Raw genomic sequence first — 17,212 nt, forward strand, 5'->3', positions numbered from 1 at the left:
AACTTTGTAACAATATGTACTGAAAGAAAACAACTGAAATGTTTATAGATGAAAATACAATTTTCTCATGGTTGCCTTCTACAACATATTAAGACTGTTGCCAAGAGCAACAACCTGTCATGAAACTCAACAGCGTAAGGTTACAATAAAATTTGTATTAGAAGCATCTTACCAAGAGGAAAATTAAAATGTAATTATTCTAATGCTCATCGGTGCTTCAACAAATAATTTCTATAATATTCCACTTGAAGTTTAGCTTCTAAGCATTTATCTTGCCCAAATGCTTATATGCAACGTGTATTAATTGAGTTATTAGACAGCGCTTCAGAGCATGTTCCATAACAAAAAAAGACATTTTTGTTTTATTGAGTTTAAACATGTTATTGAGAGAAGCAGTATGTTTCACAGGATAGGCTTAGATTGCTTTTATGACAGTCAGTGTTGAACTGTGTGAATACTATCATTGCTAAAATATGAGTATGGGCATACTTGAGCCAATGAACCATATTGAATAGAATTGCTAGCAGGATTCAAAATAAGTAATGCATTTAAGCAAGGATTGGAAATTCATTAGCTGATTTGCTAAACACAAATGGTCCAAGGAGCAGACTTAATTAATTTGCGTGATGGGTCATAGCTACCTTGTGATGGGAAGTGAAGTCAACTGCAGATAAATTTAGACAGATCAGTACAGTTTATTTTCATTGTATAAATGAATTTAGTGAACTGTGAAAAGGCAATGCTTGACATTTGCATTCGCAACAACTTAAGGATGAACACATTTTCAGAGAAAGTGCCATGAACTCAGGCTTAAAACACTGAAACGTTTTATAGGACCAGAGACTTTACAGCCATGATCCCCTGGGCTCTGGGGTGCATCTCTGTGGTAGGAATTATGCACCTACCTGTAACAGCCTCACTTTCTCAGCTTTCCATGATCAATCTTGTGCAATTCAGCTTAGGAGCAACAAACATCATGTAAAATATGGCATAAAATATAAAATACAGCCTCACGGTGAAGGAAGTGACTGAGCACAGCCGTGCACCCCTCTGGTGCAGGAGTGTCACTGTCCCTGACCGCGGACTTGGCAGGGGTAGCGCCAACTGCAGCCACCTTTAATTAACCTCATGCCTCTGTGCCGTGTCATTGGATCCTCTTGGATTCCTCACAAGACAAATTGTTATGAAAGATGCCTTCAGTGTCAAGATACAAAACATGGCAAAAAACCGGAATGCCTTCTAGCTCCCTGCTTTTTTGTATTTCAACCTGTTCCTCTCCAGAGACCTGATTATTCAGTTAACAGGGAATTAATAAAAACTTTCAACTGCTTTATTTTTTAATTAAGTAGTACTGCACCTAATAAAATCCTCTCTTTTAATCTCTTAAGGAAAACACAGAGCACATGAAAGTGACCAGATCTCCATTGCCTTAACTTTACTCATGCAATCAAGGAAGTATATTTTAAACCCTAAGGGCACCTTTTCAAATCAGGTGCTTGCAAGTTATTTCTCCATGGCAGTAAAACTTTCATGTGCTTTCTTAAATTATATTTTTAACTTGATTTTCCCCTTTTGCAATTGATAAAGTTACTCAGATCACTTCCTAAAGGTTCATATAAGCACAGGAAGGCTCCAAGTGAACCAAGAGCCTATTTGAGCTAAGAGATTATTTGGTGAAATGGGACATCCTTTTGAAAGAATTAAGACAAATCCTCCTGTAAGCCTTTCCTCCTAATAGACAAGTATAAATTGTTTTTATAGCCTAGTTCTCACGGTACCAACTTAGCAAAAGAAAAAGAATGCAACTTGCTCAGAAAAGGCAATTAAAACTTATGGTCAGCCTCTTTGTTGTCAGACATGAGATGTGCAGCCTGCAGTCTCACTGAAAGCAGCAGGGCATGCTTCCTTCCAAACCCTTGAACCAGTCCTCCTCTTTTCCGTAAGACAACACTGTGCATTTCACCTTTGCTAGATAAACATCGCCACAGGTTTTACGTAAAACATTGCTGATTTAAACTTGCATTTAGAAAACCTGAGCTGAGTTTTGAATTATCCCCTTCCCAAGGCTCTCCTTTTGGCTTTAGCCTTGTCTGCAGATCTGCCTACAGCAGCATTCCCGTCTGCCAGTTCCTTGCCGCGGGGCTCCCTGGTGTGCCTCGGCTCCCGTGCCTAACAGCGAGAGTTAATGAGCTCCTCGTTCTCCCCTGCATGACCTGTTTTAGGAAGATTTAGTCCAACCTTAGCAAAATATGCTCCCTCCAACAACAAACTGAGCTGGAGCATAGCAAACTACTCATGCTGCACCAGGGATATTCCAGGTACTCTGATATGACCTTTAATTACTTTATCTTGGCTTGGGAGTAGCCATTTGCTTCAAATAATTTCTGATGAGATGGTCTTTAGGCAATTTGAGAAGGGTAAAGAAGTCTGAGCATTGTTCAATGATAGATGGTTATGGGGTTTGTTAGTTTTCATTAAACCATGAAAGAAAAGACTGATTTTCAATTTTTCTTGAATATCCCCTAGGAAGAACCTATGCTTTTCCAAGGACACTGGTATTCTAATAAAAGGAAAAAAGGCTTTAAGATGCTTGACCATATTAAAATTGTATAACCATTATGGCTTTTATCACTTAAGATACATTATGCATGAGTATTCATTTTGAGCCTGACCTTTACATTTAAGTTAGCAGCACCATATTTCATACTAATGTTTCTAGCTAAGACTATGTACTGCTCTTGGTAGTTAAGTGACAGTTAATCAAGTGCCTTTAATAAAGTGCCAACAAGTGCCTTTAGACATGATTGATGTGTCAGAGTAGGCCAGTGCCAGTGACAACTGAGGCTTAGTTAAGTTAAATTATCGATAATGACATGGTGTTAAGAATGAGGTATCAGCTGTGTAAGATAAATCAAAAAATTAAGATTCTCTCAGCAGCTGGAAATCTATTTCCTTGAGTATATCTTTTAGAGAAAGGTATTTTCAAAACACCATAAAGTGTACAGGCCAGAGGACATGCTGCATGTGTACATGTGACCCTGCAGTACCAGGAATATAATTCCTTTCTGTAATTTTTTTATAGCAATCTGAAAAATTATACTTGAGCACTGGGGTGGTGGCAGGGGAGTGAGGAACCAAAACAAAAGCACCATCAGATGGTAGATGCAGGTCTTTCCCTGGTATGTCTTACGTAGTCCAGAAAGTGAAATTGAAGATTAATTTGGCAGTAATCGTTGTAATGATTGTAAACTAGAACACCCTGGAATCATCACTTGTACCGTGCTGTTACAGTTTTTGGTCATCATGACATCCAGCTCCTCTCCTCTAGTCTCTCTGTCAGGGATATTTACTTCACCACCTACATAGATTATAACTATGTAAACTTCAAAAGCAAACAAACCCAGATAATATATAAATGCATCTGGCACAAATTAAACTGCAAAATCTGTTATTGATAGTGCTTGTTACAGCAAGCCACCCATACAAACAACTCTAATGGTGAGAAAACAACTCCAGGTCAGCAATAGGCTTAAAACTGTGTACCCTCAATGCCAGTGCTTGCAGGAACATCATACCAGGTAGAGACACCTGTAACCCAGGAAGGAGGGGGTTATTTTCTTTGTTAGTGATCTTGTTTCACTGAGGACATGAGGAGACAAAACAAAACACAGCTTACACTTCCCCTCATGTTACCTGTTGCTCCCCACATGAAGTGAGTGGTTGGGCTCACCTGTGGCCAGCTGCCTATAATTTTTAGGTTTCTGTGTATCCTTACAATATTTTTATTATTCTCATTTTACTAATGCTGTGAAAGTGACTTCTATAATCTCATGTCTATTGACATTTTGATGTGTTTACAATACATGCAGAATTTGGTTTAGGGCTGCACCATCTGGAGGACCCAGGAGACCATTCCCTTCTTTATTGCCCAGGACTGAGATAATCTGAATGGGGTGACAGTGCCAGAATATGACGGCCGTGTTATACCCTTCCTGTGTTTATATAGAAACATTGTTGGTGGTTTATCCTCCCATTGTGGTTTAGTAATGACTCCCCCCTACATGACTTCTTGAAATATCGAGCTCAATTTGTGTTGTCCTGCACCTCCAGCAGTTCAACTGATGCTGAACTGTAAAGCTCAGCCAGGTCAAGGCTTCTCAACAATTGAATTTTGTCAGTACAAGAGACTGCATTCTTCCTGGTCCTGCCACAGGAAGATGACAAGGAGAAGGGGCAGAGCCACACAGTCTCCTTGGGAAGGGGTAGGATAGGATAGAAATGCTGCTGGAAACGTGCTGCTTTGGGCCCCTATCAATACCACTCAAAAATCCCTATCTGCTAATCAGAAATTAGTATTTCCTTTCTCTTTCTTAAACTGGTTTGTATTTTCCCTTGAGCGTGGCAATTTTACAATTGCAAGTCATGGCACGCAGAGCACCCAGCCCAATAAATATGCAATCTAGCTAAAACAATTCACCATTTAGCACAGCCCTTCCGTATTAAGATTTGCAGTGGCTTTTATGGATGCTTTGAAGGCTTTACTAATGAAATACCATTCACCTGGGCACTCTAGCAAACCTGAATAGTTCCTTGGATCATGGTTTTTGCACAGATACAGACAATTGAAAATACTATAGCATTCCATTTTCACATAAAGTGAAAATTTTCTATCCATTACTGAATTCTAATTTTTTTTTCCTATTTTAGGGCCAAATGAACTTGATTGCAGTCTGATTATGGATTCTGGAGATGCTATTTATACAGACTTTGACTTTGAAGACCAGGTAATTTTCTGTATATATGGCTTCTCTCTAGACAGTTTTCTAGTTTATGTACACACTGTGCTATAAAATTTGTCTGAACAAGGTGATAGAACTTTAAGGGTAGGGTAAATGGATTCTTAAGTGCAATATAAGTAAACTCATGATACACAGATGTTTCTTTCTGGGTAGAAAAAAGAATTAATATTATTGTAGTAATAAGAGCCTGTATCTTCAATTACTGTGCATTGCTGAGTTTCCTCCATAAATTTAAAAATGTAGGCAAATGTGACAAATAGAATTGCTAAAATCCACTGTAAGTCTGCTGTATGTTTAAGAAGTAAAACTTTGCAAATTAGCAGTATGAAATGATAAAAATTGTGAAATATATCTACGGCCGAATCAGACATTCTCCCTATGAAAAAATGTTTTTAAGAATAAAAAACAACAAAGCCTTACCGTATGTTGAAACCAGCCTTTCTACTGATCCTGTTCGATCCACATCTAAAAACTAAATTTTGATTAGAGCTTTCCTAGTATATAGGAAGAATGCCAGAGAGAGGGTGAAAAAAAGGTTGTATATATCTCTCCCCTATAATTTTCACATCAACACTGGTAAATTCACATCTAGACTAATGTTCAGTTCTGGATTTAGCAATACATCACATGGAGATACTCAAAAGAGTCCATCAAAGGACCACTAAGATAATTAAGGGACTGGGCCATCTCTCTTACAAGGAAAGGCTGAGAGACCTGAGTGTTCAGTCTGGAAAAGAGAAGGCTCAGGGGCATCTCATCAAAGTACAGAAGTCTAAAGGGAGGATGGAGAGAAAATGGATCCAGGCATTTTCTGGTGCCCAGTGACTGGACAAGAGGCAATGGGCACAAACTGAAACATGGGAGGTTCCTGTGGCTTGGATGCTTCACTAAGGATAAGGGTTATGTGCTTGTGACTGTGCTGTGGGTAAGCATTAAAAGAATGTTTTAAAAACATAAAATTTAAAGCCATCTGTCTATTACACCACTATATTTAAGGGTGGTGGTTTTCTATGTTTTGCTTCCTGTCTTCCACTTTTGCATGATTCTGCTTGTATTTTCTTCATGAATACCACAAACATCTCTCTAGATTTGTAAGCAGCTTGGCACAGAAAGTTAATTTGTGCTTCTGTTGTCATTCAACAAAATGCAGTTGCAAATGTTCTCACCTCTTTTCTCATTACTTGCAAAAGAGATCTCTTGTGACATTTTAAAGCTAGTGACAAAATGAGGGCCAACAAAACTGAATTTTTATTGTGATTGGTTCATTATTCATTGGTTTTCTTTCACAGTATTCAATGCAACACTTTATCCTCACCTGCAACACGTTGTATGTTCTAGCTCCATTCATTTATTTTCATTTTTAGACTCCTTTGCTGTTCTTTTTGGCTCAGTTATTTCAGCTTGGCTGTTTTCAAGGAGGCAGCTTGTCTCTGTCTCCATATCCCCTTTTAAATCTCATTCTTTCATAAACCCTTCTTAAAACATTCTCTGCTCTGGAAAGTTCTAAATTTCCCATTATCTTTGTCTGTACTCTACTTTATTATTTAGGGGTTTAGGCCTATAAGGCAGAATCTACATTTATATTATGTTTGGCTATTTTGATGTTAAATTTTGCATTTTAATGACATTTAAAATATGTGGAGGAATACATACACTAAAGAAATTATACTCTTGGTTCATAATGTTTACAAAATAACCACAAATTTTACAAAATAAATTAACAGAAATATGAAAATTATACTGATACCATAATAATTGCAAACTATATAGTTCATTGATGATACATTACACTGCCCATAAAAACACTACAGTTTTGAATGCATGTGATTCCCACACGAGATTGAACACAAAGATTATGATGGACCTTTCTGTCCTTGTCAACGGCAAATATTCCTGCTGCTGCCAGATGTGGCAGTTAGCTTTTCTCATTATTTTGCTTAAATTAACACATCGCCGTTCTGGCAAGAGTGCAAAACTGTTAACAAACAAAGAAGGAGAAATGAAGCTAAAACAGTGCTAAAACCCCATCAGTCAAAGACAGTTATACAAATATGAAGTGGCTGACACCAACTCACTTCAACTGCAAGTTGATATCTTGATACTTTTTACAAAATTTTTTAAAAATATAAATATTTATATTACTAATAAGTAAATGCATAAATAGTTTATATGATACACCTTGTACAAATATAAAGAAAATATAAAGGTGAAAGCCATTGCAACCCATTTGAAATTATGGAAGCAAGTATTATAAATAGAAGCAAAAAAGGGAGTGGAGATTACCATAAAGTCATAATACCACCTAGCTGCCTGGTCTGAAAAAACAAAATGAGAAATTACTCTCAGGAAGGAAAGATCAATAACTAAATTCAGGAGTGAGGAACTGCTCACATTCAAAACTTGAGCTCATTTTGACTGTGGCAGTGATTTAATACTCCAGTGATTTACCACATGCTGTTTACGAATTGTGTGAAGCATCAACAACCTTTACTCAGAGAATCTCATGTGGAAAAAGAATGTGTGTCTGGATACAAATGTGTCATGCAGTGATGTTATTGCATAGGAAATCTGTCATGAGGACGTGGGGGATAGGAAGGCTGGTTTCCAAGCAACCTTACACAGATGAGCTGCTAAAAATGGCTGAATTTTAGGGGAGCAGCTTGGTAGTCACTGAACAAGAGGTGCTGAGGGTCGCACAGAAGACAAAGCCACAGCTGGCAATGGGTTTCTTGGTGCAGCTGAAAAGGACTATACAGATACTTTTGTATTTTCTCATTCTTGTAATTAGCCAGGAAAATCTCCAGTGTAAACCAAGTCAAAAAACCCCATCTGAGTTCTTCAGATGTACATGACTTTTTCCAGAATAATGTCTCTTACTGGTAGGCAGAGCAAGGAGATCGAGTGGTGTGGTTCCAACTGCCGATGTAGAGGAGTGCCAAGTGCTTCCAGAAACACCTGATGCCTCTTGATGAAACAGTGCAAAGCAATACTAGTGCAAATTAAGATCTGGCTTTTCTGGAAGAGTATGCAGGGGAAATTGAGTTAAAAACAACTCAGAGAAAGTTTGAGCCTTGAATTATACATTTTATAAATGATTGTTGATTAAATTCATGTGACTAAATTAAAAGTAAGTTGTTTGTTTTCTACTGGCTATGCCTGAATACTTCAAGAACTAGAACACCTGTAATCACTAAGACCCTAAAGCAAGAGGGAAATACCCTTTAATAACAAACAAACAAACAAAAAAGCAAAAATAACCACAAAAAAAAGCCCCAAAACCCCTCACAGTCTTTTCTCCAAATCATTAATAACTGTTTTTCTGGTTTTGTCTCAGATCTGTGAGATCCTGTATTAAAAAAGGAATAAGTTTTTGGAATTACTTAGAAATATGTTCTTCTGGAAAACAGAAATAAATAAATACATGAAGCAGATAGTACCTCTCATTGAGAACACCTTGTGGAAGAACCAGCCAAGGTTTCATGTCTTAGCAATTTCTATCTCTTTTCCTGGAAAAATGATTACACTACTCATTACTTAATTGGATAACATAAAAGCAAAGCAACATGATTTGTTTCAGATATTTTAACCCATATTAAGACTTCAGGAATATATTTTGGGCCAGGCATTTTTGACTGCCACAGCTTAAAAGAGTATTCTCAATTTGCAGAACTTGCTGTCATGACTAGTGTCTGGTTTAATAAGGATTGTTCTTTGCTGCTGGAATGCTCTTGAGTGTAATAAAGGTTTCAAATGCTCACATTTATACTCTATATATTGTCAAAAACATATTTAGTTTCTTCTAATATTTGGAACAAGAGGTTACAGATTTCATAGAATGGTTTGGGTTGGAAGTGACATTAAAGATCATTTAGTTCCAACTTCCTGCCATGTGCAGGAACACCTTCCACTGGACCAGGTTGCTCAGAGACTGATTCAACCTGGCCTTGAATGCTTCCAGAGATGAGACATCCACAATTTCTTTGGACAACCTGTTCCAGTGCCTCACCACCCTTACATCTACAAAATATGGAAAGCATTTTTGTGCCTTTGAGGGTTACAAGTTCATAATTGAGAGATTTCCATGCCCTTGCAGTGCCATACTGCATTTACTGATGCAATTAGATGTGTGCAAAGAAGAGAGTGTGTGGGTTTTTTTGCCCTGTACCCCCCCCCCCACAATGTATCAAAGACCTAGGAAAGGTAGATGGGAAAAAAAAAAAGAAAAAACAAAAGGTTTTCTGTTCAGCAGTGACAAGCAATCAACTCAATATAAAAAAAAAAAAAAAACTGAATAACCCAATCTTTGCTGCAAGTGCAGAATGTTTTATAATTAGAAATGTGAACCTGAAAAATTCAAAAGCAAAACTAAAATCAAGTGGAGGAAAAAAGCCCTGAAAGACACTCATTCTAACAAGAGGAAATGGGCTCCTGATTAAAAGTTTTTGCCATGTAGTTAAAATTCGCTTTACAGCTTGGTGTAGTCTCCTGTCCAAAGCACAGAGGAATCCAGGCTTTAGGAGAGCAGCAGGAAAGCTTTTAGTGAACTGATGCAAAACAGACTCCATTGCTACCAAGACTATAACAATATTTCCAGCCTGACTCATTAGCATAGCTTGAAACTTAAATATTCAAGAGACATAATGAAAAGTTCCTGAGAGGCTTTTCAATGCAAAGGCAGAACACAAATATTAATAAAACTGATGGGCAAGAGCAAAATGAAAGCCTCATTTAACTAAAGCTCTGTGGATTAAACCAAAGACCATTTTTCTCCATTTACTATGTTTCCTATAATTTTGTTTTGACTCTCTTTTCCCTACTCTGAAGATTCAGTCCAAGTAATTTATTTAACCCTTTGGACACAATGCTTTGGGGTTAGCATTACAATACTACGGAGAGCAAAATGCACGCCTCCATTAGCAGGAGAAATTTTCATTCAGACTTCTAAAGGTACCTTTAAAAATTAGGTAAACATTACTTAAATTCTTCAAGGAGTCAAATTATAATGTCATTTATCAATCATGTGCTTTCTTTTTACTTGAGAACATATGGAACTTCTGGTGTAACAGCAGTTTTATTCATATGTGCTGTGCAGCATTAAACATTACAGGTCTTAGTAAAATGACCAAAAGTAGCCAGAAGCCGCTTGGGCTTTTAATACTGAACATTTCTACAGTGTCCATTTCTCTTTTACTGATAGACAGCAGTATCAATTTGAATTACAGATGCTGTTTATACCGGGAAACTGATTAAAACAGGAATATGGGATAGAAAAGAAGATGGGAGGACACTCAGAGAATGGTTGTGAAACTGTTCTCTCAACAGTTGTTTTTGTTAAAGATGGAGTCCAATCTAGTTTAAGGATATCTGCAAAAAGGCAAAATGAATAAGCATCCAAAGACATGAAAGGCCTGGAAAAGCAGGCCTAACTACAGAGAAAAGATGTTTAATAGAAATGTACTGAAGTCAGTGAACAATCTGTTCAGTTCACGTCACCATGGAAACTATCCTATTAAATGCTTAAAAAAAAAAAACAGTTCTAGAAACAAAGTACTACAGTTTGCCTTACAAAATGTTTCCTGAATAAGCTCAAACCGTGTGTATTTTGGTGCTTCGAAATAATTTTGTAAGCGCAAAGAATTTTTTTTCTCTTTCAAAATCACCATTGTACACTGTAATAAAGGCATGTATGAGAAAGTCTCCTGCTTTATTTTCCCCCATGCAAACCATGGCAAAACGGGCAAAAAAATAACCCAAGAGTCAACCTACACGTTTTCCTTTGAAATGCCAGAAGCAGTTGTTTGCTTCTCCTTTCACAGATGTTATTTGAACTTGCTTTCTGATGATACATATATCAGGGGAGACTACACTGTCAAGGTTAGTTGAAGTCTTTGCATTCCAATTCTTTCCTAATTTTGAACCCAAAGTTGCTGCCTGTAGCTCTGGTGGGCAGTACAGGGCATAAGGATTCAGTGGAAAATATGGTGAGCCCAAGTGAGTTACTGGAGATTTAAACAGCACTGACAACATTATTCTTCAAGAGGCGCTACATTTATGCCTCACTGAATAATTCTGCAGTAAATTATGAAGTCCTTCTCCGTGGCTTGTGGAAGTGTCTGTAGTAAAAGCATTGCAATTTGCAGTATCTCATCGTAATTTCTGTAGACAGTAGGATACTGTACGTGCTTTCCTCACACCAGCTTGCCCCTCCACTGGCAAACTGAGGCCTTATGCCTTCATGAACAAAAAAACCTTCACAGCTAAATTTATGAGTTCTACCCTTACAGTCCAGAGAACTTATGTAATTCTTGGGGAATATCAGGTATCCCACACAGTTCATGCAAATAGGATCCACAGTAGAACTTTTCCTATTCTACCAAAAACTGAAAAAGAAATGCAAAGGTGTATTTTAAACCCACTCTGCCTCCTAGATTTAGAGGCCTTACTCAGGGCTGTGGATTGGGTCTGTTCACATAGCCCAGCATCACTAAAGACAGCTACCAAAACCCTTTCTTGAAAACATTGGTAGTAATAATTCCTGTATTTTAAAACGCTGCAGAAGGAAGTGCCTTTTTATTTCTTTTATATTTCCTAATCACTGTCAAAGTACATCCTATATATTTTTACATATGCATATGAAACTGCAGTGATTGCAAAGATGCTGTTATACTCTATGGGATACAAACTGCTCTTAAAATCACTTATTTGCATTATATTGAAGCAGAAGAATTGCTTCTCTGGGTACACTGGAAAACAGAAAAAAATCCCCTATGTATTTTCAGAAAGCCATATGTTTCCTGTTTGGTTTTGTTGTTGTTGTTGTTGTTTTGGGATTTTTTTGGTTTTTTTACTCCTTATGTATCCCAGGATTGTGCAGTCGATGTTAGTCATTTTGGGCTTAAATATCAGTCATAAAGAATGAAAAGTGGCCTAGTTTTAGAACTCTTGCACAGCAGTGCATCTCAAATCAGTGGACTGTTTCTTCAGATAGTTCGATTCCTTCTTAACACTGAAGTCCTTTATAAATACTGCAGAAAGTTATCAAATGACCTAATAATAGATAAATAGATGTTTTAGTAAACCTTGAATATGCTTGTCAAATGTTAAGCAGAGAAGGTCTTTGAGAGGCAAAATTTAAGTACAACTGTCAATTTTTATCTGAATAGCAGCAAATCATAGGATCTGAGGTCACACGCTGGGTTTGGGGGGGTTTTGCAACACTCTATTTTTGTCCTTCTCCATGCCAAGATATTTTCTTTTCCAAAAATGAGTTGAGACGGACCTGCAGAAAAGCCTTTCTTATCTAAAGTTTAAAAAACCCAAAATACCCACAAAATGCACATACATACAAAAGAACCCAAACCAAACCATTAGCAACAAAGAAGCCCAACCACTGAATTTCAGCTCTCAGAAGGCAGCTCTCAGGGCAGACAGGTTCTGCATATAGTGCTGAGGTGTCTGATGTGAGCGATACATTCATTAGGATCGTCGTCAGCTGTCTAAAAAAGGAGCTGAGCAGCACCAAGTTTGCAGCTCAAGTACACAGGGAGGTCTCCTGCTGCACTTCTCAAAAGAAGTCCCTGAAAGAATTTGTGCCAAACAGCATAAATAGTCCACATAGAAAGAATAATTTAAGGAGTGATGGTGATTTACAGAAAAAAAAAACGAAAAAAAACCCACACCACTAAAGTAAAATCAGTGATAACTTCCAGAAAGAATTTTGTAGGCACTGGGTGTTTTCTGTAAATACAGACCTAACTGAAAACTAACTGAATACTATTTGTGATAGAACTATTTGAGAGTCGGTGATAGATAGAAAATATGCATAGATAATATAGTTATTGAATGTCTCTAATGTCTTTAAAATATGAATATATTTAAAAATCAAGCTGTAGTTCTTCTTCAAGTTACATACTAAGTTCAAGTTACTCTAGTCCAACTTTTATATCAAATTAATATTAAAATTGCAAATGAGGTGTTTGGTTTACCAGAACTCTTACAGTGCTGTGATGATGCAAACTGCTGCTGGTCTCCTGGGAGGGGTGTTCTGGTTACATACCTTGTTGCCCTTAAGAGGTAATTTCTTTGAAATTTTTTTCCAGTGTCTGGAAATCAAAATGAAACTAAATAGATTTTGCTTTCATTTCCATGTTTAGTAATCATATGTATTTTTGTCATTATAAATACGTACAGAAGTTAACAAAAAACAAGCCTCCCCCAAAACTAAAGCACACAGATTGTGGCTTTTTCCCCTCTAAACTACCTGCAGATATTCTTCTTAATGTTCTTGAAGAACATAAATGCAAAATCTGAATTAAAAAAAAACAAAAAAACCCGAACAAATTTAAAAGCTAGACAATTTGATCTTGGCTTGCAAGTGTTAAAAATTGATTAATCTCTAACTAATAGGTATCGCTTTTAAAAATTATTATTTTTAGAACTGATAATAAGTTTTGTTTTAAAAGAATAATCACGGAACACAGAATGGGGAAGGTGGGAAGAGGGGCTGCAGTGGGTCACCTGGTCCAACCTCCCTGCTCAAGAAGGCTCATCCCACAGCCCATGGCACAGGGTTGGATCCGATGGCTGTTGAATATCTCCAGTGAGGGAGACTCCAAAACCTCATGGGCAATCCGTGCCAGCGCTTTGTCACCTGCACAGTCAAGTTCTTCTCCTATTTAGGTGGAACTTCTGTGCATCATTTTCTGCCTGTTGCCTCGTGAACCACTGTTCAGCACCAGGGAGCAGAGGCTGGTCCATCCTCTGACACCTCCCTTCAGACACTGACACACATTCTCAGCCTTCCCTTCTCAAGGCTGAACATGCCCAGCTCCCTCAGCCTGTCCTCACAAGAGACAATGGCACAGAGTTTTGTCTTTGCTAGAAACCCAGAATTAAATGGGAATCACAGTGATCTCATCTGTCAGAATTTTGTAGATGCTTTTATGAACACTGATGTTTTTACAGTTGTATGCATTCTGAACAAACAAAAATCACCTCGAGAAGCATTAGCACTGTACCCTCATCTTAATTTCTAGTAGTTCCTTTTGACACAAGTAACTCCACTCTGCTGAGCAGTATGAAGTATATAAGAAAATTTGTCTTTTGGTGGGAAAAAAAAGCCTTGAAGTGTGAAGGTATTCCTACTGTGTCTTGCCTTATTTATTAGTTCTGGAGCAGAGGAGGTCAGAGCACAGCCACCTCTGCTTTCCAGGGGCATACTTTAACACTCAGCTTGCAGAAAGCAGCTCAGGCTAAAAATTGATTTGAAGTATAAATCAAATTTAATAGTATGGCTCATAAAATCCATTCTCAGGGAGCACTGCCCTTGCATAAAACCAGCAAAGAAACTTGTAATTTTTATTTGTTAAAAAAAAAATGTGTCTGAAACATTCCTTGGAACATTTAGATTCTCAAATTCAAAATTGAAAATTGAACATAATTTTAAACAGCAATCATACTGTATTTTAAATTCAGTCTTATTCTACTGCCTCTTTTCTCCTTTATCTGTAATTATTTATCTTCTTTGGTAAATTTGGAGGAGAAACTCCTGTTATATCTGTTAGAAATCTGAATAAAATGCATCAGGCACTTTTCACCACTATTTTCTAGAAGCATTCAAACAACAACAAGGTGGTAAGGGAGAACCCTTTTCTTTTCCACATAAAACAAACAAAAAAAAACCAACTAAAACATACAAGAACTGGAGCAGAGGTTAATAATGGGCAACAGGGAAGCTTTCTCATTTCATCAGGTGACTGACATTCACAACAGCTGTCACTAAGTCCTAATGAAAAAATGTCCCTTCATTAGATAAAAAAAATAAATCTATTTTATTGATATACCCTAAGAGTACTGATTCATTAGCAGCAAAATTGAAACTTCTGAAGAATTCTGTATCATTCCATTACTGTTTGCTGAGACTTACTGTCTCAGACTTACTGTTATTACAGAAATTAGGTGGGTTGGAACTAGATGATCTTCCAACCCAAATCATTCTATGATTCTGTGGACTTACAACTAGCAATGACAGCAAGTGAAAACTCATTGCAGTATCTACTACTCAATGAAGTATCTATTACCAGTCAGATATTTACCTATTACAACATAAGTGACAAGTAAAATGGCAGTCAAAAGCCGGCATTTTCCAACTCTAAAGACAAATGTCAAATAAGCAATTCTTTACAGGTAGCAAACTTCTCTATTTAGCAATTATTTTAACGCACTGTTGATACTGTTTAAGCAGTTACACGGACAGCTATACTCCATGAATGGATATGTTTTCAGATAATATCTGGAGATATAACTTGACTGTAAAGGCATTTGAAATTACAGACTACCCATCTTTCTTCGGAGCTCATTATAAGATGTAATCTTCCTCCCTTTGCTTTCAAGTACCTGGAAACAGCTCTAATGACTGTACTGCTGATGGCAGTGCGGTGTCAAATACCATTTGCTGTCTAACTGGAGGGACTTAGCCTTATGTGATCACTTGCCAAATCCCACAGTTATTTTCCAAAGCACTCTGGTAACAGGCAGAGCAGTGTCTTCAGCCTGATACAGGTCAAGCCTGCACAGTTTAGAGACCTCCTTGCTGGAAAGACTCAATCAGAAATGGGTATTGTCAACTGCAAGCACGAGGGGACTGCATTAAACAGGGTGCCAGACAGAGTGTCACTCTTTGCAAGGGACCTAAAACCAAACAGCACATCTAGCTCCTCACCCAGATCAGCACAAAAACTGGCTGGAGGCAGTTTCAGTCTGCAATCATAGGGAAGAACAAAAGCAAAACTTGAAAGAAATAATGTCGCTTTCAATTCTTTAATTTGATTGCAATCTTGGAATTCTGATCCTGATTTTTAAAGGAATTTTACTCTAAAATTTTACTTTAGTGCCTAAAACAATTTTGATCTATAAACTTTCAAAGGCATTATAAGAAGTAGAATCTAAAATGAAGCCTTTTGTATGCAATATATCCTTTGGAGGGTCAATTATTTTACTGTATTATTACTTCCAGAAATAAAGGACGTAAGGTTAATATTGTCACTTGAAATGTAGGAAAGAGATTAATCTCTCATTTGAAAATGACAGCTTTCTTTTTTTAAAATGGTAGTTCTTCTGCTGCAGTGTAATAGGCTGAGAATTACTATGAATCAAAAAATGAAAATAATTTGTGTAACCAATATAATCGTACTTCAGCCTAATGAAGAGTACTTCAGTTTCAGTGAAGATGGGAACACAAGAAGAAACCTGCAAGGGTAGTGCATGAGCCCTGCAAATTACATTGGGCAGCAGTTTACCCATTTCAGTCACCTTGCAGTTCATATCACTTCATCTGTTCCTGCAGCTCTACACATTTAAAGGTGGCTATTTGTGAGAGCTGTGCTGGCAGAAGCTATGGCTTGATAGCCATATGCTCCTGAGATGACTCACATAACATGTTTTGTGCTGATGTTATGCACTGATGATGTAATACTGTCACATGAGGATGTGGTGCTGTCAGTGCTATAATTGATATTTTACAGACCAGGCTAAAACATTGTTGCTGTGAGTATACTGACACCTCCTAACCTAGACTATGTCCAGCACATACATAATTCTCACTTATCTGAACAATAAAGAATTCCCATTCTGACAGTCTTGCTGGCCAGTATTTGTAATTTCGCATTGATTGTAATATACAGAAAGTGACAAAATTATTTTAAGTGGCTAAATCTCAGGAGAAAAAACATGCAACATCCCCCATTTCCCTGGTGTAGTCCCTCCTTGTAGTTCAACAGCCTTTATAACAACTTGTAGCTTGTGTTGCATTCAGAAGGTAAACACATTTAAGTTATTTGAGATCAAAGATTAATACCATCTTTATGTTATAGCTCACTTTTAGAAATTTCTCCAATATTGCTTTCTCAATATTAACAGTTGATCATACCACAGATACTTTGGAAGAAATTCAGGATGCACATTGGTTGGTTATATATCATGTGAGAATTGTGCAATTGGACAGTGAAGAGCTGTTCCTCACAAAACCAGTATTATGGCAGAGAATGGCCTGGGTTGGAAGGGACCCTCAAGATCATTCTGCTCCAAACCCCCAGCAGGCAGCTATATGTTCCAGTAGACCAGGTTGCTCAAAGCCCCATCCAACCTGGCCTTGAACACTTCCATGGATGGGTCTTCTATAACTTCTCTGGGAAACATGTTCCAGTGCCTCTCTACACTCACAGTGAAGAATTTCTACCCAAAATCTAATTTAAACCTACTGTCTTTCAGTTTAAAGCCATTCCCCCTTGTCACTCCATGTCCTTGGATACAGTCCCTCTCCACCTCTCCAGCTCTCTTGCAGGCCCCTTTCAGGTCCTGGGAGGCTGCTGGAAGGTCTCTGCAGAGACCCTTCCAGGCTGAACAAGCCCAGCTCT

The 17,212-nt window shown here is 37.6% G+C and overlaps 1 protein-coding gene across 1 annotated transcript in view; it reads left to right on the forward strand.

The window, feature by feature from the left end:
* AK5 (adenylate kinase 5) overlaps nt 1–17,212 on the forward strand; it is an 83,275-nt gene that overhangs the window by 41,374 nt on the left and 24,689 nt on the right. The window contains exon 8 of the mRNA XM_040073180.2: nt 4,708–4,784. Within this exon, the coding sequence (XP_039929114.1) occupies nt 4,708–4,784 (77 nt within the window). The remainder of the gene's footprint in view (nt 1–4,707; nt 4,785–17,212) is intronic.

This window comes from Hirundo rustica, chromosome 9 (assembly GCF_015227805.2).
Source record: "Hirundo rustica isolate bHirRus1 chromosome 9, bHirRus1.pri.v3, whole genome shotgun sequence".
NCBI lineage: Eukaryota > Metazoa > Chordata > Aves > Passeriformes > Hirundinidae > Hirundo > Hirundo rustica.